Here is a 25,803-nt window from a genome sequence, read left to right as displayed (position 1 = left end):
AATGAGAGAGTGCAAACGTGGGCAGGGCTGACGTTTGTGCAGAGCTTAGTGAGAGGCAAGGAGCTTGAATTTGATGTGGTAGAATAGACTAAATATATACAGGTTATTTTGATGATACACATTTAGTCATGAAATTCTCAAGCATTGAATACATTAGTTTAATCTGTGTATTGAAATGGCAGTGTTCTTAGCAGGGACTGAGTTGGCTTCTGTTAAAATTTTCCAGCGCTTCATATGATTTAACTTTAAGAGGGTTTTGTTGGTGCGTAGGGGGCACTTTGCATTAGCTTGTTAGCAATCATACAATGTGCTGTATTGTTTAAGTTTCAATGTGCTCATGTGATAGAGTTTCAGTTTTTGGCTGCTGCTGCTGTTCCTAGGCAGAAAGTTCTGTGTACATGTTGTTCAAATACTCTAATATGAAGCAATGACAGGGAAGAGGATCAGCACTAGAGGTGGATTAAACTGGGTTTACTTTGGTCCTCTCAAATCAAATCATTTTATCTGCATCATATTTACCTCTGAGAATGAAGTTCATGGTGCAGATGAGGGCTCAGTCCAATAAGGCATCTGAACTAGCACAGATAACATACTCTTGAGTACAGATTGGGGGGACAACAGTCCTGAATTTTGGATCATTTTAGAATCTAACGAGAATAGTCTTTGGCCAAATGTTATATAACTTGATGGGAGATATTAGGGTTCCCCTTTTTCACATGGGAAAATGTCTTTATACCTTAAATAGTTTACCTCAAATGTGAAATTGGGAAATACGAATTTGAGGATTTTTCCATATGAGTTTTTCAGGGCTGGATCCATCTTGAATACTTCTGGGATTTGGCAGGCAGGTATACTGCTCTAATTTGATCTGGCTAAGTGGTACCATTTCTCTCTCTTTGCCGTTCCCTTTTGCACCCAAAGCCATCCTCCCTGCCACCTCGTTGACCTACAATCCTACCAACTTTTTATCTTGCCTGTTACTACTTACTTCATCCTCAAATCTGCAAGAGCTAGTGAGCAGAAGGTTGGATTACAGTTGATGCTAAATATCCTGAGGTGTATCTATGTCACCTCTTTCTTATCCTGTATTTTGGATTTAGGTAATACATTTATATGGGGGGGGATATAGGCGAGAGGCTTATCAGGCCCATCCAATTCAGCATGATTCATGTATCAAGTATCTGTGGTGAATACTGCTGAACGCTCAGTCTGCTTCAGTGTGTTTGCTCTTGATGTTTAAGTTTTGCGTTTGGAAAAACTCTTCTGGACTTCACGTAAAGGTTTGGTTTGGGGTCCATGCCTTGGATTAACATGAGCAAAACTACACTAGCATAGTACTTGAACTTTATTTATATTATGGTATCAACAAGAGTCTAAACTAAGGATCAGGCACTCATGCTAGGTATTCTACAAATAGAGGTAGATGTGGCCCCTACCCCAAACAGCTTAATTTAAGAGAAGATTAGAGAGGGAAGGGGAAGGGCAAATAACAGGAGATAGAAATGTAATATTAAGATCACATGTTTACATAGGCCAAGAATGAGCACAGCTTGATTGTCACTTTGGAAAAAAAAAAATCTTGGTGCACGTATTGTAATTTTTTTTTCTTTTTGCTACCTGCCTATTTTATATAGCTTAAAAGAATACTCAACTAATTACTGGAAATACGAGGTTTAAAAGAAAGTGGGATATGTTTTTTGTTTGGGAAGGTTCACATCTGTATTCAGAATGTATTGCTTGAGCAATCTTTAGTCAGCTTTAGAAATGATAATCACCTTTACCTGTACAAACTCAATAGGCTGTGTCAGAAACACCATCTGTTGTTAAAGGTGTCTTGACTTCGCTAGCATGTCTTATTACATCTATCTTAAAATATGCTCCCTATTAACAATCTAGCCAATACACAATTCTGACTGCTTTATATTTCAAGCAATGATAGAGACTTTTTTTTGGATGCCTAAGTGGAGAAGGCCAGGTTGGTTAAACCCAGCATTTGACCTGCCCTACTGTATCTTCAAACAAACAAACAAACCCCAAAACTGTTCTTCTGTCAATAAAATAATTAACAAAATGTAGTTGTTTATGTTGGACTTGCAAAGTGATTTTCCAGGAATGTTTGATGCTTTAGAGCCACCCAGGGAGCGCAAGTTTTTTAAAAACATTGTTTGCAGAGCTGGATTGGCAACATTAATGGTATTGCTGATGATGGAAATGCCCAAGTAAAGTAGTAATGGTTACAAAAGAGTCATATTGAAAACCTAAATGAGGATGGGAATCCACGTTTCCAAACGGAAAAGGAGAGCCTTCCCAGGAAAATGACTTGATTTTTTCAGCTGTTGGTTTAAAAACGGTATTTTGTGTCTGTGTATACCTGTACACATTTCAGATTTCCATTGTTTATATAAAGGACTTCTCAAATGTTTCTTTGAGAAAGTAAGAGTGCTGAGAGGTGGGTGAATACCACACTCACAGAAGTTTGGCAAATATTCACTTCAGTTTTGAAAAATTTGCTTTGGCTATTCATGCCTCTGTGTTCACTTTCACAAATATTCTAGAAAAAAAATTATTTGCATGAATAATTGCAAAACATAATTTAAAACTCAATTTATTGAAAGTGAATTTTGAATTCTGTAATTCAGCAGCAGCACTGCACATTTTGAATTCTGAAACTTGAACTTTATACTGAAATTGGTGATGAAATTCATGCCATATTGGTTAGATACATGCTGTAAGTCATCCAGTCAGGGAATGGAACAAATATGTGATGTATAAACGTGATGCAAATTTTAAACATTGATCATGAACTGTTTTGGTAATCTGAAAACCAAGAGTTGTTTGCTGTAAGTCTGCAAATTGCAAATGAGTTTCAGACTCTTTGCAGACAGCTGATGAAAAGAAAAAGTACACTTCGCTGAATAAAGTATTACAAATTATACATCCAGGGTTAGCCTGATTTTGAAGCCCTCCACTCCCTAGGGTGATCAGATGTCCTGTTTTTGACCAGAACACCTGGTCTAAAAGGGACCCTGGCAGCTCCGGTCATCCATTAAAAGTCTGGTGGTGCTGCAGCGCTAAGGCAGGCTAGTCCCTACCTGTCCTGGTTGGCACCGTGCTGCACCCTGGAAGTGGCCAGCTGGTCTGGCTCCTAGGTGTGGGCAGGCGGGCAGAGCCCGGGCCACCAGGCACTGCCTTGAGCACTGGCTCTGCACTCTCATTGGCCAGAGTCATTAGATTTGCAATCTCTGTCATAAACATAGAATTCCCTAGATTTTACACCCTTTTAAATAACTATAGCAGTAAGTTCAGAAAAACTATTCCAGAAATAGCTGGTTATCTTTACGATTGAAGATTTTTGGTCTGGCTGAATCAGAAGAAAGGATGGTTATGGGGGTAAGGCATAATACCAGGCATCAGCAGATCTGGGTTCTATTCTTGGCACTGGAGCAGACTTCCAGTGTGTTCTTGGGGAAAATCATTTACCCTTTTTGTGTCAGTTTCCTAATCTATAAAAATTACAGTGCTTACCTCACAAGTGGGTTGCAGTGGTATATTTAGTGTTTTTTGTAAAGCACGCTGAAAGCTCAGATGGAAGATGCTATCCAAATGCAAAATATATTAGTTGGCCTTTAGATGTTATCCAGTAAGTATCTGTATAGCAAAAAGAAGTTGAGGTTTAGTTCTAAAAGCAGAAAAGTAAGGGGTCTTTTGAATGAGAGGACAAAAGCAAAGAGGTTAGGTTTCAATTTCTATCTACTATAATAGAGGTAATATGAATAAAAAAGCCCAAAGCCCCTAATCAGAATAGAGGAGCTCTGTTGCACTTGGCACTGTACAAAAATATATTGTAGTAAAAGGCAGTCCCTGCCCCCAAAGAACTTGCAATCTAATTTGTTAGGAAACTGATAGCTTTGGGTGTAGCAAACTTTGGTTTATTGAAGAAATGGTGTACTTTCTGATGGTGTTTCATCTATGCACTAGATTCAGCTTGCGGCACAGAACTGTGCAGAATATGTCCACTGGCTCAGAGTTCCATTTCCTCTTAGTCCTATGATTCAGCAACATAGCCAACGTCCCTTCTGAAGTCAGTTCTTTCAAGTATTTGATCCCCAAAGCCTTGCATTAATATTGAGTGTGCTGATCTTATGCCTTGAAACACTAGACTGAGGCTCACGGAATGGACCAAATAAGGAACTAGTGTAACTCAGTTCAAGTTAGTGGAATTACTCCAGGGTTGAATTTGGCTAATGTGTCTGGAATTCAGTTGGCCACAGTCCATTCACTTGGCCACAGTGATTGATGAAGTTTGATTGCCAAAAGCTAATGGTTCAATTATGTTGTTGGAGCATAGATAAACTTAGTAAGCCTTTTTCTAATTTTTCTTGTTTTTTCCCCGTTTATGGATGCTAAGCTTTATTCCGTCATGTTTATGCTTTACATCATGCACAGATCATTTCCTATATTTAATTTATGCCTGTGTGTAGGTTTATCAATTTTTACACCCTTATGCAATGAAGATACAACTTCTAAGTCTGGAGACATGAGCTTTTTTTAAAAGGAGAGAGAGGAGCACTTACAGGGACAAGTGGACTTCTGAGCATTTTTTTGAAAAAATGCATTAAAGTGTATTAATGATTAAAGTGAGACACACATTCCATCCCTGATAATGCCATTGAGGGTTTTTTTGTAACCTTGGCCACTTCCCTGTGCCTCTGTATCCCCTATTGTTAACTGGCCACCTCTTGTAAAGTGGCTGATATCCCTGATTTGAAAGATGCTGGTACAAGGTGTGTGTGTGTGTGTGTATATATATATGTGTGTATATATATATGTGTGTATATATATATGTGTGTATATATATATGTGTGTATATATATATATATATATATATATATATATATATATATATTTTAAATCTTCCCCACTTTATCAAGCAACATATTCTAGAAATGAATTAATTACGAAAGAGTGGAAACAACCTACGAAAGAGGAATTGTTCTGATGAAGACTGCATATCAGATTTCACAGGCATTTCTGGACCTCAGTACTGGGGTTTAAAATGAAATCAGTTTAGTGCTAATGTCTGCTAATCAATCTCTGTGAAAGTGATGCCAAGTGACTCTTGGAGGAAGTGATATTTTGAATTCTGGCTCATGTGAAACGGCTGGCTGATGTTTTCATTTATGTGCTTGATGGTATCTTTGTGCAGAAAACCTGGTATTTTTGAACACTTTGGCTTGTCAGTCGTAACACTGTTCCAAGAGGCAGCCTCAGTTTTTCATGTTGAAATCTCAGGCATGTTAAACTATAACTGTATTAAACAGTTATAGTGAAATGATCTAATATGTCTGATTGTTCAAGTGTGGTACTAAAGAGCCTGATTGATTCTGCAGCTCTTACAAGAGTAATCCCAGTGGGTTCAATGGGACTGCAACTCAGGTACAAAGTTGCAGGATTGGGCAAGTGGTGAGGGAACATATATAAAATGCTAGTCCATCTTAACCTAAATTACCTGAATTTCTTGTGAGCGCTCTTTAGAAGTATGCCTTCATAGGAGATTTAGGACAGCCTATGGTACTGGTAAGACAGAGGTCACACAGTTCATTAAAGCCAAAAGCTCAACATTTACTGTTACACTAACAGGACCTGGCCTGGTTATTAATCTAGCTGTTTTAACAGTATGGCTGAACTTTCCTAAAAGCAGTTTCACCTAATGTTTAACAAAGCACTTTTCAATTTAGTTATTCTACTGATAGCCAGACAATTTCTCCTATTCCATCCTCTAAACAAAACTGCTCATCTTTAAAGATGGAGATCATAAGATCACTGTCGATGGCAAACAGCTGCAAAGTCGTTTGACTGTTCCCATTATCCTCCCTGAGTTACTAAATTTCTTAATTTAACTGCTTCAGTAGTACCAAAAACCAAACCATGCAATCTCCACAAACAACAATAAAGTCCACTGTTGATGTTCCAATAGCCTGGGATAATGTATCTGTCTCTAATGGATTATAGTGATGGAATTGCTATATTTAAGCACAATCTATTAATTTAATTGTTTTGGACACACTGCAAAATAGGTTGCAACATGGGTTGCAAATATGTGCCCATCCCCACTGACTATTTTTCAGAGAGAGGAGGAGTTTCAGAGAGTAACTAAATTGGAGAAAAGAATCTTGAGGTTTTCACATGTCTTTTGCACTTGTTCTCCAAAGGTTTTATTCTAAACTAAACATGCAAAAACACCCGCCCCCCCAAGCAGATTTATTGATCAGCCAACTAAATTTGAGGTAAAATAAATATTTAGAAAATACTTTTGCATCAGGCATATAGTTTCAGATTAATTAACAGAGTCACTTGGCTTCTCTAGTTAGTTTAGTATTTTTCAGTTTAGACAATGGATTTTCATAAGTTTTCACTCTTATAGTCTGAGCTTCTTAATCATCATGAGACTGGTAGAACTCTGCTCAATTGGAAGGGATTTTTTTGGCCCTTGATGATGACAATAAGAGAATGGAGTATGAGCCATGCATCATCTTAGCTGCCATGCGACCCTTGCTGAACATTCCAGTCAGTTCTGTTTTAACTGTAGCCAGTGAAGGAGCTCCCTATAGGCAACCAGTACTCTGTCTTTCTTTTGCAGGTATGATACCTAAAGAAGGAAGGAAAACTACCCACCAGCTTCAAGCCTCTCAGTGAACAGGACAGCGTCATTCTGATAACCAAATTGATGGCTTTGTGATGGGTTTGGTCACAGAGACCCCCTTGGGACTGTCATCTCATGTGCTGAAACTACCTCTGTGCCTGTTTTCTGTGCCAGCTTGGGACTTCAGAACCCTGTCTTGTTGAGCCTGGTGTGCAAACCTGCTGCAACACAGACCCAGGGTCTGAACCACATCCCCAAAGCTGCAGACTTAACTGAAAACAGCTCGGCACATACTTCTGTTTCCAGCACCCAGACACCCAGCTCCCAATGGGATCCAAACCCCAAATAAATCCATTTTACTCTGTATAAAGCTTACACAGGATAAACTCATAAATTGTCCACCCTTTATAACACTGTGTGGAAGTAGAGCAAGAACTGACAGGGATTTGAAGGGGATTTCAATGCAAACAGTCTGCTCTGTGAGCAAGAGTCAGGTTAGCTGTAACCCTAATAACGCAAGATTTGTAGAAGTGAGGATTGTGTGAGGTGAGTGGGAAAGAACTGTGAGAGAAGTTGTTGCGACCTTGTGTTAGATAAGTATGGAATGTAGACTATAGTCTAAACAGAAGTAAGAAAAATAAGATATCAGGATGACCTCTGTATAAACAAAATGCAGCCGTTGCTTATTATTGTATGTAACAAAAAGTATAAATGCTTGCTGTAATTGTTTACCTGTTGAAAGACCTGCCTAGGTGGGAGGAACCCTGTGTCCTAGTGCATTCTCTCCCTCCATGCAATTGCTAGAGAATAAAGTATCTGACTTGCTACACCCAACCTAAGAGTGAGAACTATGTTTTTCTCTGACAACTGAGAGAGAGATATGCACAGCTGTTTGCTCCCCCAGGTATTAATCACTTACTCTGGGTTAATTAATAAAAGTGATTTTATTAAGTATAAACAGTAGGATTTAAGTGGTTCCAAGTAATAACAGACAGAACAAAGTAAGTTAGTTACCAAGCAAAATAAAACGAAACACACAAGTCTAAGCCTAATTACAGATAAAATCTCACCCTCAGAGATGTTCCAATAAGCTTCTTTTACAGACTAGACTCCTTCCTAGTCTGGGCCCAATCCTTTTCCTCTGGTACAATCCTTGTTAGTTCCAGCTCAGGTGGTAACTAGGGGATTTCTCATGACTGGCAGCCCCCTTTGCTCTGTTCTACCCCCTTTTTATATCTTTGGCACAAGGCGGGAATCCTTTGTCTCTCTCTGGGTTCCCACCCCTCCTTGTAAATGGAAAAGCACCAGGTTAAAGCTGGATTCCAGTATCATGTGACATGTGCACATGTCCTGTGAGTTCCCCTCCATTCTTCCAGGACTGGCCCGTATGCAGTGGAGGCTTGCAGGTAAACAGAGCTGAGGATTGGGGTAATAAATCTACTATTTAGACTCTGAGTCGAAAGGCTCTAATGCCAAATATTCTTCCACTATAGAAGATCACCAGGATAGTGATCTTTCGGGAAATACAGCATCTTTCCCTCAGGTATTACAGAAGCTGTCCAAGGCAGCTGACTTTGTAGATTCCTGTACCAGTTTTAACTCAAAGAACACAGTTAAGGGACCTGGACCTGTAGTCTCGTCTGCCAGGGTTGCTGTGCCCTTGCACCTGATCTTGGGCAGGCTCACTTGATGAAGGTGTGGCAGACTCCCCCTTACACAGCTGCCCACACCTCAAAGGTGATCAAAGTATATTGTTCCATGAGGGTGCTGCTCAAAAGAAACAACAACAAAAAAAGGTGAAGCTAGGCTGAGGCCATTGGTATGGTGTGAGCTGTCTCTGGTGTTGGTGCAATGTTGGTTAGAGCCACTGCCTGAGAAGCATGCCCATCTGTCAGTATGGCCGTAGGAAGTCCAGAGAAAGCTCAAAGATCTGCATTACGCTAGAGAACTTCTTTGGGGCGGAGGGGGAACTTTTACATGAGCCATAAGGATACTCTGGGTTTGCACAGAGTAACACGCTATGACTGTAGGCAAGTCTTGTGATGTCCTTGTGCTTTGATAATTCCAGCTGGAATTTCTGGATGAAATTCAAAACTCAAATGAAAACTAGTTGCTGTGTCTGCTCTGAAACTTTTTGGCTTAATAACTTCCAGAAAGGAAGTAGGGTGGGCCCATTACAAACGAACCCTGCTGTGCAAACTGTAAATCATCCTGGCTTTACAAACTGTCTCTTTGATGCATTTTTATTTCTGTATGTGAAGGCTGGTTATCTCCCCTGTAAACAAAACCCAAATACAAAACGTCTCTAAAAGCCAGTTTAGGTGTTGGTGAAATCTAAAAGCGGACTGTATGTGTTTTAAATTGAAATGTCAGATGTGTGACGTAGTGAGGTGGCTACTGAACATATAAAATAGCTTCATTTTCCTAGTGTTTTGTTTGTGGATATTAGTGAAAATGCAAATAGGTAGTGGAAATTAATATAATCTAGGCACCATTAATTGGTAATGGCATCTAAGAGTCCTCAGAAAATTGTGCAATGTTTGTTCTGAGAAACTGCCTGGCACCAGCTCCCAATGAAGTAAATGGGCCTGTTTTTTGTGTAGGAGATTTATTTTTTAAATTGGCTATAGTGCTGCAATAATATGTAAATTGACTTTTTGAATAGTGGCTTGTGTAACATTTTTAATAGGGTATTGAGAGATGTACTTCATAGACTCTTTTCCTCCTCCCTTTCTCTCTCCGTCCCTCCCGTACACTCCTCCAGTATTGTAAGGATTTCTACTGTGCAGATTTAAGGCTTGACTGCAAGGTCCTGAGTAGCTTCACTTTCCATTGACTTCACTGAGCACTGAGGATGCTCAAAACCTTGCAGGACTTGGCTCTTAATGCACAAATGCAGGAGTCACTATTAAGACATGTCATCTGGCAGGCTAAGACAAGGAAAAGATTGACTTAATGTCTCATGCATGTATGCTCTGGGTAATACACTGCTTCTTTCCTCCTCTGCCAAGTGCCTCCGTTGGCTAATCTGGTACCCCCAGGATTGGGAATAATTACTTAAATATGGAGCTTTTCACCCTAGATCTCACAGCACTTTATAAAGGTGGGTAAGAAACATTTGTCCCTGTTTATACAGATAAGGAAACAAAAAGGTGCAGAGAGGTGAACTGATTTGCCCAAAGTCTCAGACAGCCAGTGCTAGAGGTAGGAATAGAATCCTGCTTTCCTGATTTCACTCTGGTGCCCAATCTACTGCTTCATTGCATTCATCCATGCAATGTGACACATGAGGTGGGAAGGAGTCTGTTTTACTATAAATGGTTGACAACTATTTATTTAAAATTTTATTTTCACACTACATCAGGTTGCCAATTCAATATCAATTAACAAATCTTTCCTTTTCTAGGGATGGATGAATGAAATTTATAATTATGATCCAGAAACTTATCATGCTACATTGACTCATTCTGTCTACGTGCGACTTGAAGGAAGTACCCTAAGACTTTCAAAACCCAATAAAAATATTTCCAGAAGGGCTATTTACAATGAGTCTAAGCCTGATGTCACCTACATTGGCCAGAAAATTTATGAGCTTACGGACAGCAAGGTGAGTTCTATTTAGTTATGCAGCTGATTGCTGTATAGTAGTAGTATAGAGAGAGACACTACCTTTTTACATTATTAGTTGTTTAATTTCACCTGTCATGTAAATGAAGATTATTTACTGATTGGCTTTCAAAGTATTATGCTGGTTTAATCTGCGGGCGTAAAAGGGAACAGACATTAGCCAGTGGCTATTTCATACTGAAGACTGATCTATGTTTAATCTCTTTTTATGGGTATAAAAATTTTAAAACAAACATTTTGGGCCTGTATCTTTTTTTTACACAAGCCTTCCATTACATTGCCACATAGATGAATCTTGCTATGAAAAGAATAAAACCACTGGGGACAATGTTCAGAGCATCCTCTTGAAAAGGTTAAAAAGGGGACTGGGAGAATAAATCAGAAGCACATAAGCAGAAGGACATTTAAAAACTCAACCCCCACCCCCCTTTATTTAGTAAATATGCAGTGTCCTGAAACTGTGTGGTGTGGACAGATTGAGCATTCTTTCTCAAATACATAAAACAATATGCATATAATATTTTAGAAATCTTGCAATCAAATTTACTTGTTTCAAGACTGCAAAAGGATTCAGAGCCCAGTCATTTTTGCTGTTGCACAAGTGGAGGGAACACAAATTGTGTGGATGCAGCAGAAGAGAGTGGGAGGTGGGTGGGGTAGATGGATGAAAAGGATAGCTCTGCTGCATCATGTCTCTTCCCACTACAATGCTGTGGAAGCTTCCCTCCAGGTAGGTGCATTCTGGGATCTGAGTTTCTGTACATCAAGACAGGAGTGGGAAGAAGTGAGACTGGGAAATGTTTGCCCTATGTTGCCCCTCTCCCAAATTTGTGGGGGATCCCAGCATAAAATAAAGCTGACTACATCAGCATTATCTTGCATGATATCCCCGTGCATCACAAGGGATGGTGGCCACAGAAAGGTATTGGCAGCACAGGTGAAGGAGGAACCGATGATGCAGTGGAATCTGGGACTGGAGAAGAGAAGAATAAAGAAAACTAAAGAGGCAATAGGCCTTCATCGATCTCCCAGGATCTGCACACAGAGGGGGCCCAAATACTTCCATGGTAGAAAGATGAGGTAGAGATTTGTAAAGATTCCTCTGTGCATATTTTCTCTTGCTGGAAACATTTTAACTATAAGACTTTGAAATCACGATTGAGCAGTTTTATAGCTCAGTACAACAGGACTTGGTTGTTTGTTCTTAGTGGTATCTAAAATCTGACCAAAAGTAGCACAAGGTTTTTGTTACAAAATCAATTACAGAGGGACAGTGTGCCCCAAATGCAATCAGCAAATAATGGAATTTAAGCTAAGCGTTACTTTTTAAACACCCGGTGGGGATCTTTAGCGACATAGGCCTTTTTAAAGGAACAGTTGGGGTAAGAAATTTTTTCTTTAAAGAAATCCCTCCTTTCTACTTGCATTTGGGTGCTGTTTGCATTTGCTCAGCCTGGAATATGACCATCAAATAGTTTTGCTTTCTGGTTCCTATGCAGTCACACAGCACCAGCATTGCAGATCTCAAGCATCCAAAAATCGTGTGTTCGACCCCCCCCCCCCCCACCCCCCCGGCAAAATGTCATGAGACTTAAATAATTTTGGGGTTCTTTACCTTTTGGCTTCTGAGTCACATATTTTTTGCACAACTATGAGAGCTGAACCCCCCCCCCTCTTTTTTTATTAAACAAAAGCAGAGATTCTTGTGTATTCACATGATTCCAAGAGTATAAACTATCTGAGCATGATCCGGTTTAAATAAGGCTTATTGCTAAGCCTCTCCATATCATTTGTTAGAAGGCTTAGCAAGCCTGGGGCCTGTTGATCCACCAGTGAGTTGAGCACCCACCACTCCCATTAAATCCAGTGGGAACTGAGGTAATTGACCATCTTTGAGGTGAAATCTTGCTATTTTCATCACTTAATGCACAGTGCTATACATTAATATATAAGTGGAGAAGATATTGATTCATATGGAATTTCTCTTTTTGTTTTTTTGGGTTTTTTTGATCTATCTGACCCTCTCACTTTTTATTTCACAGATTTATCTGGTTCCCAAGAGTCTGGCTCGAAAACGAATTTGGAATAAAAAGTATCCTATTTGCATTGAACTTGGTAGACAAGATGACTTTATGGCTAAAGCCCAGACTGATAAAGAGAACTTAGAAGAAAGGTCACCAGCAGAGAACTTAGACTTAGGCAGTGAAGAATCTAAGAAACCTCAAGATGGGACAAAGCCCATTAGCCAGAAGGATCAAATACTTTATTTGTTTGGAAGAACGGGTAGGGAGAAGGAGGAATGGTTTAGGAGATTCCTTCTGGCTTCCAAGTTAAAGTCTGAAGCGAAGAAGCCTCTCAGTTTATGTGGAAACAAGCCAGGTAACCAGTATCATCTTTTTTTAAAATTTACTAAGGTACAGTTTTATAAAGGAAGAAAAAAAGCTTCCATAAAACTGAATGTCTGGCTAGTGTTGTTTGTAGTGAATCAATTTAAGCATTAGCTCTTAAAAAGCAAGTCTAAAAATAATCATGCAGAATTAGATATTCCCTAAAATTGTGATTTAAACAGGTGACCACAAACCTGCTTGCATATGATTTGGGTAACTGAGGAGTTTGACATCTCCAGTTGCATGCATTGTTGCTGGATATTGAATCGTTCTAAATACTGACAAATTAGAGTTTAAGGCCATCTAAACATGTACCTATGGAATTTATTGTAGCCTTAAAAGTGTGATGGAAAAGCACTTCTTTGAATTGTACCTTTTATGAAATAAATTAAGCACAAATAACCTTGTAGCCATCTGTTTGGCGATTTATTTATTTATTTATTTATTTATTTATTTATTTTTAAAGTGATGCTCATGCCTCATGCTTGATACTCTACAGCCATCCATGTTTACCTGGTGTGCTACTTGCTTTTCTGTTCTCTTCCCTTCTCCACCCTGTTTGTTAATGGCTGTTGTTCCTTTTGCTTTAGGGTTCTTGCCATCACATAGTAGAACCAATAGCCAGTCTGGAATTCTTACGCACAGTCGCAGCAGTAGCAAAGGAAGCGGAGAAGAAATCATGTCTCCGCCTAAGCAAAAGGAGCTGGCAGGAAATGTGCGACAGAAAATGCTTTTGGACTACAGTGTATACATGGCGAAGTGTGTTCCACAAGAAAATAAAAGCCCTGTGGTTAGTCCAGCCTGTAGTGCAGACAGTAGCCCAACTTCTGTGAAAAAGGTAAAAGCCCTGTGCTTAGCATACTTCCATGAGACACATTTTAAGGTCCTGTTACTTTTTTGACACTTGTTGCTTTAAAAAGTAAAGATTGTATAGAAGGGGGGAAAAAAAGCTTGGAAAGTGCGGCTCTGTTCTGAAACCGACTGTGTAAAAATGGCATTGTGAGGATCTGTGTTTGTCCCTTGCTTCCTTATAAAGACATTGTTTCTAAGTGCCAGCTCTTTAGGCTCAACCTGGGATCTCCGAAGTCCAGTTGTGTTCTCCTGGCTTGTGTGACATCAGTACCAAAAATGATTCTGTAGGCCAAGTTTTCCCTCTGCTGTTCACTTCCTTCAGTGGGTGTTAACACAGGGGGAACTGAGGGTGGCAGAATTAGTCCCTACAATAAATATGGAGTTACCTCTTTTGTTGATGTGTGAGCTATGAACCATCCAGTTTACTCTCCTATAGTTGTGCTTATGCTGCAATAGTAAGAGTGGTAAAAATATTATATCAACTAACTTTTGTTTAATATTAACCAGATCCAACTAAAAATGTAATTGGTGTGCAGACATGCTGAAATCAGGAGGGAGTCATTTTTAGAGTTCCTTTTTCAGTCATAAATGCAATTTAGTGCTGAGTAAGGAGAGTTTATTCTCATTAGCTAATCTTTCTTAGGGGAGTTATAAAACATTCAGATATGTCCATGTATCTCCACCATCCCACAGATGGAATTATTTTATGATGAGCCCATCCTCAGATGTGTGTAAGTAGGGACTTCTACTGTGATGTTATTTAATACATATTCTGTTTTCAGCTCAGAATGGCTAACAATTCAATGGACTTTGGTAATCTGATGAAGAACTTCGGTCCCCTTAGAGCCACTACACACAGTTGTTCTGCTTAGCTGTGCATTTATGGGGTGTGTGTGTGTGCGCGCAATATGCTGGACACCTCCCATAAACAAACTATTTTCCCTGTTCCTTCCCTCAACCTAAGTTTTGCTACCTAAAAACTTCCACTATTCTCTTTTCTAAACTACACGGGAGCACATTAGGAATAAACACAAATTGGCTCAGGAACCTGCGATTTAGTTTTTCTATCCATGTTTCAAAAGCTGATTCATCTCTCCAGTTCTTTATATCATAAGTGTATTTTTCTGTGTATTTTTAAATTCACCCAAAGGAAAGTTTTTTTTTTTTTTTTATTCATCTAGGGTGAAATTGTTTCCACATTGCCTAGGGTCAGGATTTCTTCACTGATGTAAATTTCATTTGATGACTTTTTGAGTGTGTGGTTTCCAAGACCAAGAGATACAGTTTCTAATGCAGGAGCCCTTCCGTGAGAGTTAATTGAGTGAAAGCAATGGAACTATCCACTTTTCTATTTAGATAGGTTGCATCTGAAAGCATTCTCACAAAGACTAAATCATGGGTATTGTGTATGTATATACTGTATATTAAGTTTCCGTTTATAAAGGGTTACTAAATGATTAACACATGTTATAAGCATGTTATATATGTGAATAGTATGTGTTGTGTTGTAGATAAACCATGGCTTATCGGGAGCCTCTTCACCTCTTGGACTCTCTAATTGCTCAACTACTTAGTAAAACGCCTATTAATCATTCATTTATCCTTAATAAATGGAACCTTAATATAAAGTGTGACTCCAGTTTATTTAATATATATTTTGTGCATGTAAAATAATCTGCACTTCAGGGCCCTCAGACATCTCATAGTTAAGGAGGTCCACGTACAGTACATGATATGAGCTGATTTGGTGCTCATTGGCCCTGGCCAGGAGAGATCCTGGCCACTCAATCAACCTCTGAAACAGTGGTTGCAATACTGAATCTGACGTGTCAGGCTTAAGTTTATAAATAGGATAATGGTGCTAGCAAGAACTTGGGTCATAACAGAATTTAGCAATCCAGCAAATTCTCTTTTTGTATAATGTCACAGCCCTTGGGAATATTAAGGTTGCAAAGAAATCCTGTTCAGCTGATTTCAGAGCAGCCACTGTGTCTAGCTGGTTGCTGTGCCAAAACAAAAGTTTGAAGCTGTGGGGATAAATATTAACCTACAATGGTAAAAGAATGGTTCCTTTTTTAATGTACGGGGATATACACGTGAAGTATGAACAACACAGAAAATTTAAAAAATAAACAAAGATACTGTGGAGCCAGGGGGGAAACTTTTTGCGGATAGTGAAACTAATTGCACTTCAAATCAAGTTATCACTTTACCAGAGTCCAAACTTGGGTAACTTGATCCTTCTGTCTTGAGCAAAATAACATGCCACCTCCCATGGTCCTAGGCAAGCTGCCATCAGCACTATGCCCCTTTTTAATATGGCAGATTTTAAATGTGTTTAGAGTCACTTATTAAGTTGTGGAGCTTCTCAGAGAGCACAAAATCTATGCATATCTTGTTTATAATTGGCATTTTAGGACCATCATCTTGGCACGCATGAAAGAATTAGACTGAAACAACATGTGCCATATATATTATCGGTGTCTCAGTTTATCACTGTAAATATACTGCCTGCTGCTGTTTTTTTCCCTATTAAACTTGTTTCTTTTTAATGAGATCTAGAGTAGCATGGAAATGTGCAATCTACACTGCCTCAGGAAAATCAACTCTGCATCACCTCAAAGCAGAGAAACTAACATTTAAAAATCAATTTTATTTAATGGAAGTCCCATCAGTGATTCTTAATGCTAGCTTGGCTAATGTATGTTCCATGACAATTTAGAATGTGGGGCTTTTTTTACAATAAAATTCAAATGAGGCTTTTATATAAGAGGAACTTCTTAGAGCATTATTCAGAACATAATCTCATGAGATTTGTGAGCAAGAACTTTCTCCATACACCATCCAAGAACTATTGGTTGTATTTGTCAGTTATTTTTTTTAATTAAAAAAGAAACAGACCAAAAGCTTTCTAATTTTGCTTTAATTTTACAAGCAGCTTGGAAATGCATCACTAAACAATATTGATTCGGAAATGTGGCAGTCACTTTCCTCCTCCTGCAAGTTAAAAAATGCACATTAAGATTAAGTTGTCTGTAACAATAAACACATCTGAGATTTGTTTTTAAGCAAGAAATATTTAGTTCAGTTGACAGCTGGGGCAACCTTTTGTAAGCTTAAGGCATCCCACAGAATGGCCGTTATCCTCCTGTCCAAATGTTTTAAAATCTCCTTCAAGTGAGCCATTAGCATTATTCTGCAATTTGGGTGTGAAAGTTGATGCACACATTTTTGCAGGGGTGGGGGAAGATGATTTCCTTCAAGGAAGCCATTGAGCAAAGCTCCATTAATGAATCCGTTCCATCTGAGACACAGCAACTTAACTTCTGCATTCTACTGACTAGACGTTTCTTTTAACTGGTGTATTTCTATCACTAATGGCTCCACTACAATTCTGCATGTATATTTGGAGCTCCCTAGTCACAATATTATTATTACGGTAAAACCTAGGGGCCTCTGTCATGAATCAGTCAAGTCCTGTGACCTATGTTTTATGCGGGAGGTCAGACTAGATGATCACAATGGTCCCTTTTGGCCTTATCTGTGAATCAGGACCCTAGTGTATGAGGCACTGTACAAAACCATGGTAGATGGCCCTGAAGAGCTTACAATCTAAGTAACAGGTCAGTTCCTTTATGAGCAAGCATTTATTTTAAGAGTACTCAGTAAAAGGACTGACCATGTTCCTTTGAGCTTCTTGGGAGTAGATTTGGAGGGAGGGGAGAGGAGTATTTATGCACACACTTCTCCCATATACATATCTCCTATTATTGTTCATAATACAGTATGCTGAAAGACTGTGCTTTAGGAGCCTTTGAATTAAGTTTTCCTGTACCTCTCCCCTGTTCTAAACTTTTTTAGAGAAATCACATGCATTCTTTCTCTCAACGTAGAGTTCAGACTCCCTGAATCTGAAAGTGGAGGTACGTACGTATTGGCATGTAGCTTTGGTTGGCTCTGCCTTTATAGCTGAAGTCAGAACGTTGCAGTATCAAATGGATTGTGTCTCCATTTGTTTGAGATTACTCTCAAATGAATCAGGACATGATCCATTCAGATATTGCCACAAAGCTCCCAGTTCAGTGGAAAGAAAACCATATAGTTTCTTCAGACATACAGTCAAACGTTAATGATGTGGGAGATTTGCTTCATGTTGTCTAGGTCATGTTGCATTTTTGTGCTTGAACCCCTATAACTTTGCAGATAATCATTCCTTAACCTATTTCTTCTCTCACTGATTCAGTCTTCATCTTTAACTGAATATAGCTCTGTCCATTCCATTAGTGGACTTTTGGACATACAAGTGGAGGAAGAATATAAAGGATTTTTCCCTTTTTATTGTCTCTCATTTTCCTCATATTCCTTTTTTCTGATTTAGTTTTGCTTAGCAAAAAATTTTTTAGCTTTGCTTTCAGACTTGATAAGGCAAGTGGGTTTGGGCAGGAAGGAGACCTAAGCCCTTGTCAGATTCTTATCTGCTGTGCTTTTTAATTTTGTATCTTTTAGTATGAAAAATGTTGATTTTGCTGTTAGCATTAAAAATAGTTTGTGTGAATATCTGATAACTTGAATACCTTCATCCTTTGCTGCAAATAACTCCAAATCTGTCTAGTTTAGCTCTCCACTGAGAAATTTTATTGCATTAACAGACACACACGCACGTTAACCATGATCACTTTACATGATTTTGAAGATTATATCCTTGTTAAACAGTGTTGACATTATTTTAATATGGGTTAACGAACAGTATGAATTTCCCAGTGTAGACAAGACCTAGAGGGAAATGTTTCTTTAGGCAGTGACTAGATTGTCTAAGCTGTGCTCCATAACCGAATGATACGTTTGTGTTGCCAGTTGCCAGATATCCGTACGGTAGCTGAAGAAGAGGAACAGGAGGCATGGGTAAATGCTTTGCTTGGAAGAATATTTTGGGATTTCTTAGGAGAAAAGTACTGGTCTGATCTTGTGTCCAAGAAGATCCAAATGAAACTCAGCAAAATAAAGGTATCTCTCTCTGGGGGGTTTGCACTTCCTATTCTCCAGCATAAAGAGAGATTATTTTTTTTAAGTTTAATCACATGATTTATAAAAAGATTTTATTTAAAAATACTTTTTAAAATATCTTGTACTTTGATATAGTGTCTTGAGCCCTGTTAATGACAAAAGGAGTAGTTAGATGTAATCCTGCTCTGCCGCAGATTTCACAGTGGCATCTTTGGTCAAGTCACTTAATCTGATTGCAAAATGCTTCATAGGGGTGTGGAGGCTGAATTCATGGATGTTTGCAAAACACATAGAGGTCCTCTGATAGAGGTGAAAAGTGTTACTGTATTAGCATTAAGCAGTAGTATTATAGCATTTTAAGCTTGCTTGACCAACAAATCTCTAAGGCTAATGTTGCAAACCTATTGTGCTATAGTGTATTGGTTCTCTACTCACTGGCACATCTGAACAGGAACGCCCGATGAGGATTCAGGATTTCAGTGAAATTAAAACTGATTTTAGAAATGGTATATTGACAACAGGAAGGAGTGGGGACCAGGTAGCTGTAATTGTGCCCATATGAGCACACTTTAAATTCGGAAATCCATTACAAACAAGGATTCTCTGTGGGAGTAGTGGTAAATGCAGCAGCTATCTGAAGGGCAGAGGGGTATAATTGTGCTATCTAATGCACAAGCTCAAAGATAAAGAGAGAGGGTTTTGACTGACTTTCATGGTCTGCCCCTTGCATTCTCAAACTCTTCCAAATAGCAGCAGCTAATCACAGGTTTGTTCAACAACTCGTGGGGTGGGGTTGGGGTGTTTATCAGTCTGTTCCTAAACACAAAGGAAGGAGTGGACATGCTGTCACCAGCACTGGAATTTAGCTGCCAAAACCAGCTGAGAGAGAGTGCTCCTTGTACTACTGGAAGTAAGCAATAAAACTAATTCTACCCAGGGCTGTTTCCACAGCCACTGAAGCAAGCTATTCAAACATTTTCAGAACAGTTTGAGTGGAAAAAATTGGAATGGGGGAGAGAGATGAAATGCTGATAAACGCCATAAATATATGGGACACTACTCTGTTATAAATATTCGCTGCTATTACAGGCAAAGGTATGCAATATATTTTCTCTGATTTGCTGCCCTTCTGTCTTTCTGGGCCTTTCACCTCCTTGGTGGTCAGTGCAAATTCAGGCTGCTGGTAACAAAGTTAGCCCCTCTGATGGTTTTCCTGTGGGGAATGCATTCATGGTGTCAGTGCCGTCTCTTGTTGGGAGTTGTCCACAGCACACAAACCCTACCCCCCACAACGGGTACCCTAGGTGGTCTCAGCAGGAAGGCCAAGGATTGCATTGGGCCGTGGAAATGGAACTGATCTCTGACTCAGAGACATGATACTTTCCACTCAGTTTGGAGGCATATTGCAGGGCAGTTCGGGAAAACCTGTACATGGCAGAGGGCTTCACTCTTCAGGGTGGTTCTCTCTGATTCGGGGGCCTACGTCTGGTACCTCATCGGTTCACACATCCAGGCAGAGTTCCTCTAGGTGGAGTCCAGATGATTCCTCTGAGCAGTGGGTGTTTTCCGGAGTTCTTTGCTTGGTGTCCCTCTTTTGGTCCCTTGTTTTGACCCTGAGAACTGCCCGTTTCATTCTTTGTCCTCTATTAAGTCCTGGGGTCTGTGGGTCCACTCTTATTTTGGGGTGGGGGTGGGCCTTTTGTTTCAGTGGGCGCCATCCACTGACTCAGGGTTCAAATAAGCCAGCACTATTCATGAGCATTAAATTCACAATATATTTTTTTTAAAAGCACAGGAACTCAAGCTGGATACCAATATCTTTTAAATGCTAATAACTTATGCAGCTAGCTTTTTGATCTTTTTCATTAAAAAGGGTTAAAAGATACTTGCAGTGTTAGAGAAACCTCCTGATCTGCTTTGAATACAAATCTGTTATGCTCACAATATTTCTTATTTCCCCATTTCAGTTCACTATGCTTTTTAAAAACCACCTTATTGGAAGTGCTATATTGGTGCAATGTGAAAGGTAGATTGTTGAATTATCCAAAATGGGAGGAAGAGGATGGGAATTCACAACAGTGTGGTGACTAGAAAGGCATCTGGGTAGAATATAATGCCAATGACTTGGTGTATTGAAACACTTAATGCATCTATTGCATTATAGTCCCCCACCCAGACTTTAATACTTTGGTTTAAGGATTTACTTTTTTCTAGTCGTTTTTCTGAAAGCAGTTTTTTAAATTGGAGGAATTGTTCTAAACAAACTGGTCTGTAGAGTAGTACTGAGTTATACAAATATGTTAAAAAAGCTCTTGCAATAATCCTATTGCTTCTCAGCTTTCTTTCACATCACTGTAAAAGTAAAGTGGGGGAAACACGTGATAAATCTTCTGTGCTGCTTCTGGGCTTCATAGGTGGCATGTGGCTTTCCTCTAAAGTCATAGAAATAAATTTTTCCATGAGGGAAAGAGTCTGAATGTGGCACAGTATCTTCCCAAACTGCTCCTGGCCCCTAGATGCCATAGTCTAGCCTTTTTAATATTTCAAATGTTTTACTTTGTTCAGCAATGACTACATAGTCTGTAAAGTGCTCAGTCTGCATGGTGAGGGCCCCAAGCAATGGCATTACCATGTGACTCCCCAAAATAGTGGCCACCTATCACTGGAGAATGGGAAGATGGGCTCTTAGTTGCCTCCCTGTTGGGTCCTGGTGCCGTGAATTGCTGAGGTTATTGTAGTCTTCAAATTCGTGCTCATGGTGTTCTTGTTCAGGGCTGTCCTCACCTTATGTCAAACAGTCCATTTAACCCTCTTCCTCTTGCAAGCTGCAAGACTTTATTATATGACCTTTAGAGCAGTCTGATTACTGTGCAACCAGCTTAGAACAGTCTCATCCCTGCTGAGCCTCTTGATGTTAGGAACTTTCCTTTAATTTGGTTGGCTAAATTGCAGCCTTTTTCATTTCCCTCCCACACTCCTCCCCTTAATTCCTCCAGGAATCTCAGTAGGAATGTTTTTTATTACAGAAAATAATGCATCTGCCAGCTTTGAACTCTGGTGTCATCACTGACAGCATTACAATCGAAACCCAGCAGAAGTTCCCCTTGCCTACATTTGGTATTAATCCAGCTGTGATAGAGGGGGAATTGCTGTGTCTTGTGCAAAATTAGAAAAGGCAGCGTTATCCTGGTTGGGAACAGTGCTGCAAGAGACTCGGTCACATCAACTTAGGGCTTGTCAGTTCAGCTGCATCAATGCAGCTGCACCATGTAGTGCATAAGGTGAAGATGCACTTTGTCGACGGGAGAGCGCTCTCCTGTCAATGTAATTACTCCACCTAAATGAGAGGCGGAAGCTGCGTTGGCGGGAGACACTCTCTTGCTGGCTTAGTACTGTGTAGACAGTGCTTTAAGTCGATGTAACTTACATGGCTCAGGAGGGTGGCTTTTTCACTCCCCATAGCAATGTAAGTTACATCAACTTTAGCGGTAGTGTAGATAAGCCCTAAATAGTTTCTAATTACAGACTGCTTGAGTGTGTTCATAATGTACTTTCTCACCTACAGAATTTTCCTTTAAATTACTACTTTCCCCTAGTATATAAAACAGATGTTTAGCAGTTTGTCTAATCTCTTCACTTAGGCAAGGAACATCTAGGAAGGAGGCAGAGAGGCAAAGTATGTGTACTGTGACTGATGAGCAGCATAGCACAGGGCAGTGTGAGTTAGGGAATGTATGAGCCTCCAGCAACAAGAATAGAAAAATGAGGGTTCCTTCACCATGTATAACACACAGACATGTATGTGTTTGAAATTATATAGGTACTCTAAACATATAGTGTTATAAATATATATTTATATTTTAGTAATGGATATATGATCATTCATATGCTTTCGTTCTAAATCCCTATTTTGTATGTTTGTGCACACGCAGTATATAGCACTAGTAGCATGATGTAGGATAAAAGGCGTAGACCCCAGGCAGAGTTTGCTGTGGATAAAAGTAGTGATCGTCTTATTATTTTAAAATATCAGCCTAACTGCAGAATTTCTCCACTAAAAAGTGTGCAACTGCAGTTGGATAACATGTTTAAAAAAAACCAAAACCAAAAACCTGATCATTTTAAGTCTGGCAAACTGCCAAGTATCTACACTTCATTCTTGGTCTACACCTTCTGTTTGTTTCGACCAATAGAGCATACAGTTCATTTATCAGTCAAATGTGGGATACAAGTGTTTTGACAATGTATCAACCTAATGCTGTAGATTGAAATTTGTATTCTTGATTGGGTGCACACAACTGATTGGAATGGAAATATTAAAAATGCATTGGCTCAGAGTTTATAAACCAAGGCATCCTCTAAAATATCATTTTGAAATAAAGGAATGCTAAATCCTAGAATTTAAATTTCTGCATGTAATCGTCATTTGTGTGTCCTTTAATTGGTAACTCAGCTAAACGTTTTCTCAAATGCAATATACTTTAACCGCCTTCCAAATATCACAGAACACCTGGTCTCTTTATAGTTTCATTAAGATTAACTTGATTTTTGTATTCTCTCCTTTCTTCCAGCTGCCATATTTCATGAACGAGCTAGCTCTAACTGAACTTGACATGGGAGTAGCGGTGCCGAAGATCCTTCAAGCCTTCAAACCTTCTGTTGATCACAAAGGTAATGACCACTTGGTTTGAACAGGAATTTTTTAGCATGAAGAAGGATATTCATTATGTTTTGCTTCTATTGCAGAAGTAAAAGGACACTGTCAAGTTATAAACCATTTATTTTAAAAACACTTTATCCAGTGTTACTGATAACCTTTAAATTTTTTTAAACTAACCATGTAGTTACACTTTACTATTTGTGACTTGTTTAATTTTTCCGTTTCATTCAGTTTAGACACCTAATTAGCTTCACTTGTGCTTATTCACCATTTTTATTTCTCATTTCCTGTTAATGTTCACTACTATGATAGATAGATATAAACGTTCCTAGTGTCTGCAACCTAAACTATTTCTACTGAAATATTAAAAAAAACAGAAACACCCCACAAAGGTTTCTCTTATGTCTGGCAAAACCTTTTTCTAAACAAAGCACAAGATCTCGGCTTAAACTATTTGAGTGCCCCTACCATACCATTATTACGAACGGATTTGTAAAGCTGTTGACGTTCAGATTGCAGTTATTATAAAGTGTCTTTAGCACTCCAAATATGCTGTATGCCTGAAAAGTTGTATAGAAGATGTAGACTGGTGTAGGAGGCTGGTATCTGGTAAACCTGGGAAAAGCAGCCCACTTTGAGGGTTCTCTTTAGCAAAACTTATTCTGATGAAAAGCTGACTTCCCTCTTTTTCCAGTTCTACCCTGTGGAATTGCTGAGAGCAGAATTTGGCCCATGGATTTCAGTATGAGTTTTGCTTGAGAGAGGAGTGCTAAATGAAGGCCGTAGAGGTTTGGCTATGCAAGGTACTGAATGCCTGGCACCAATGTTATCACTTGTATAGGTGAGCAGCAGGATGAATATAAGGAAATGATATCCTCTTCCCAACTGAAAACCACTAAATTCACAGAATTATAAAAGTAAAGTAAAATTTGAGGAAGTACAAAGTAGTAAAGGATCCAGCATCTTTTCTTCATGCCCAGAGAAGAATTGTCTGTACTATAGCGAACCCAGATCTGACTTCTGTTCAAGAGCTGCAGCCTTGCTCTATGTAAACAATGATTCAGCAAAATACTATAACTAATAAACCAGAAAACAAACATTGGCTCAGCTCTGAAAAGAGACTTTGTAAAATAGCATTGTGGGGTTTTGTGCTGGCCTTTCAATGTCAAAGGTGATAACTTGTGAAGTGATGATTTTCCTACTGCAAGCCCTAGGAGCTGAAATTCAATCGGGGTTCTTTCTGGCATAACGTATCCCCAAAACAAGGCATTTGTCATGGCTGTGACTTCTGTCACCTTGGTATTTTCATAAAGACACAGGATCTTTTGTCAGTCCACTCAGATGAAGAATAGCTTAAATATCCTTTTTTGGAAAAAAGTTCAAAGATTGACAGAGTGTTATAGCTTGAAAAAAGTCTCTGTTTTTAGAAGTATTTGATGTACACTTAAAGAGGGGGGGAAGGTAGGTCTTCCCCCTTTCGTGCCTTCCCCCCCATTAACATAGAAATCTATTCTGATAGATGAAACAGTTTGTTAGATGGGCATGATTTTCAGCTGTCTCCTTTAGCAAACCTTTTTCTTTTTAAATTCCACCTCTTCTCTTTCCTGTTTTAATTTTGATGGTGACTTGTTGGAAATGTTTTTGAAGGATCTAGTTGATCTACAAGGGCTTATTTGACCCAGAGTTTAGAAGGCTCTAATTGGTCTATGGGGAAATGCTCCCTTGAGGGACCCTGTTGTTTACCATCCCTCCACAGCTGCTTCATAACTTAGATGGGAAAATGGCTTTAATGAGTGACTTTCAGATAGTTGAGCAGCAAAGATGTCAGAATAAGAACTTGCTCAAGCTAGCACTCAGTAACCTATGTCTGGATGCTAACCATACCCTGACTAATCATAGCGTGAGTAAGCATGGATTTTTAAATTGCCTCAGTTGTGGGGACTTTGGAGAACATTATAGAGCTTCTAAGTCACAGAGACTGAGTCAGCAAAATGTTAAACTCCATTTATTTCTACAAACTTCTCAATAGAGTGTATTCAAACAGAGTAGGATTGTATCCAGCTTCTGTACTCAAGAAAGTGCACAGGTGTTCAGTCAAATTAATTTATAGCCCCAAAGATAATTTTGCTCAAGACTAATGAAAATTCTCTTGACAAGAATTATTAGTTAGATCCACTGGCAGAGTAGAACACGTGACTAGATTCAGGCTCTCCTGCTGACTTGCTGTGTGCCTTAGGAAAGTTGTGTACATGCTCTATGCCTCAGTTTCTCAATCTGTGAAACGAGTATAATCCTTCACAAAAGCATTAACATTACGTAATGTTTGAAGTACACTGAAGTCATGGGATGAAAGTAAGTACTAAATAGTTTCCATTAAGCAGAACTTTAGGGAAATACTCCTGACTAACCGACCTTTCTACCAGTGTCCCTTACCAGGAATAAACATTAAATAAAGATAACAACAATGATATTTTCTCAGAACACAAGGATGGTGAAACATACACACTCGTGCATAAGCCACCAGGTCTCTTCTCCAGTGCTTCTTAGGGGAAATTTCAGTACTAAACTAGCTGATGAATTGCTGACCAGAGTGGATATTTTCTGTCTTTTTAAATCTTAGTTCCTCTCAT

The 25,803-nt window shown here is 39.1% G+C and overlaps 1 protein-coding gene across 6 annotated transcripts in view; it reads left to right on the top strand.

Annotated features, from left to right (window-relative positions):
* TEX2 (testis expressed 2) overlaps positions 1 to 25,803 on the top strand; it is a 102,834-nt gene that overhangs the window by 53,975 nt on the left and 23,056 nt on the right. For all 6 annotated transcript variants that reach the window (XM_039501212.1, XM_039501214.1, XM_039501213.1 and 3 more), the window contains 5 exons: positions 10,050 to 10,250; positions 12,313 to 12,649; positions 13,248 to 13,495; positions 18,364 to 18,513; positions 23,085 to 23,184. In XM_039501212.1, the coding sequence (XP_039357146.1) occupies positions 10,050 to 10,250; positions 12,313 to 12,649; positions 13,248 to 13,495; positions 18,364 to 18,513; positions 23,085 to 23,184 (1,036 nt within the window). The remainder of the gene's footprint in view (positions 1 to 10,049; positions 10,251 to 12,312; positions 12,650 to 13,247; positions 13,496 to 18,363; positions 18,514 to 23,084; positions 23,185 to 25,803) is intronic.

The sequence above is a fragment of the Mauremys reevesii genome, linkage group 15, assembly GCF_016161935.1.
Source record: "Mauremys reevesii isolate NIE-2019 linkage group 15, ASM1616193v1, whole genome shotgun sequence".
Lineage (NCBI taxonomy): Eukaryota > Metazoa > Chordata > Testudines > Geoemydidae > Mauremys > Mauremys reevesii.
Note: the sequence above shows the minus strand (reverse complement) of the source record. Positions and strands in the feature narration are given on the sequence as shown.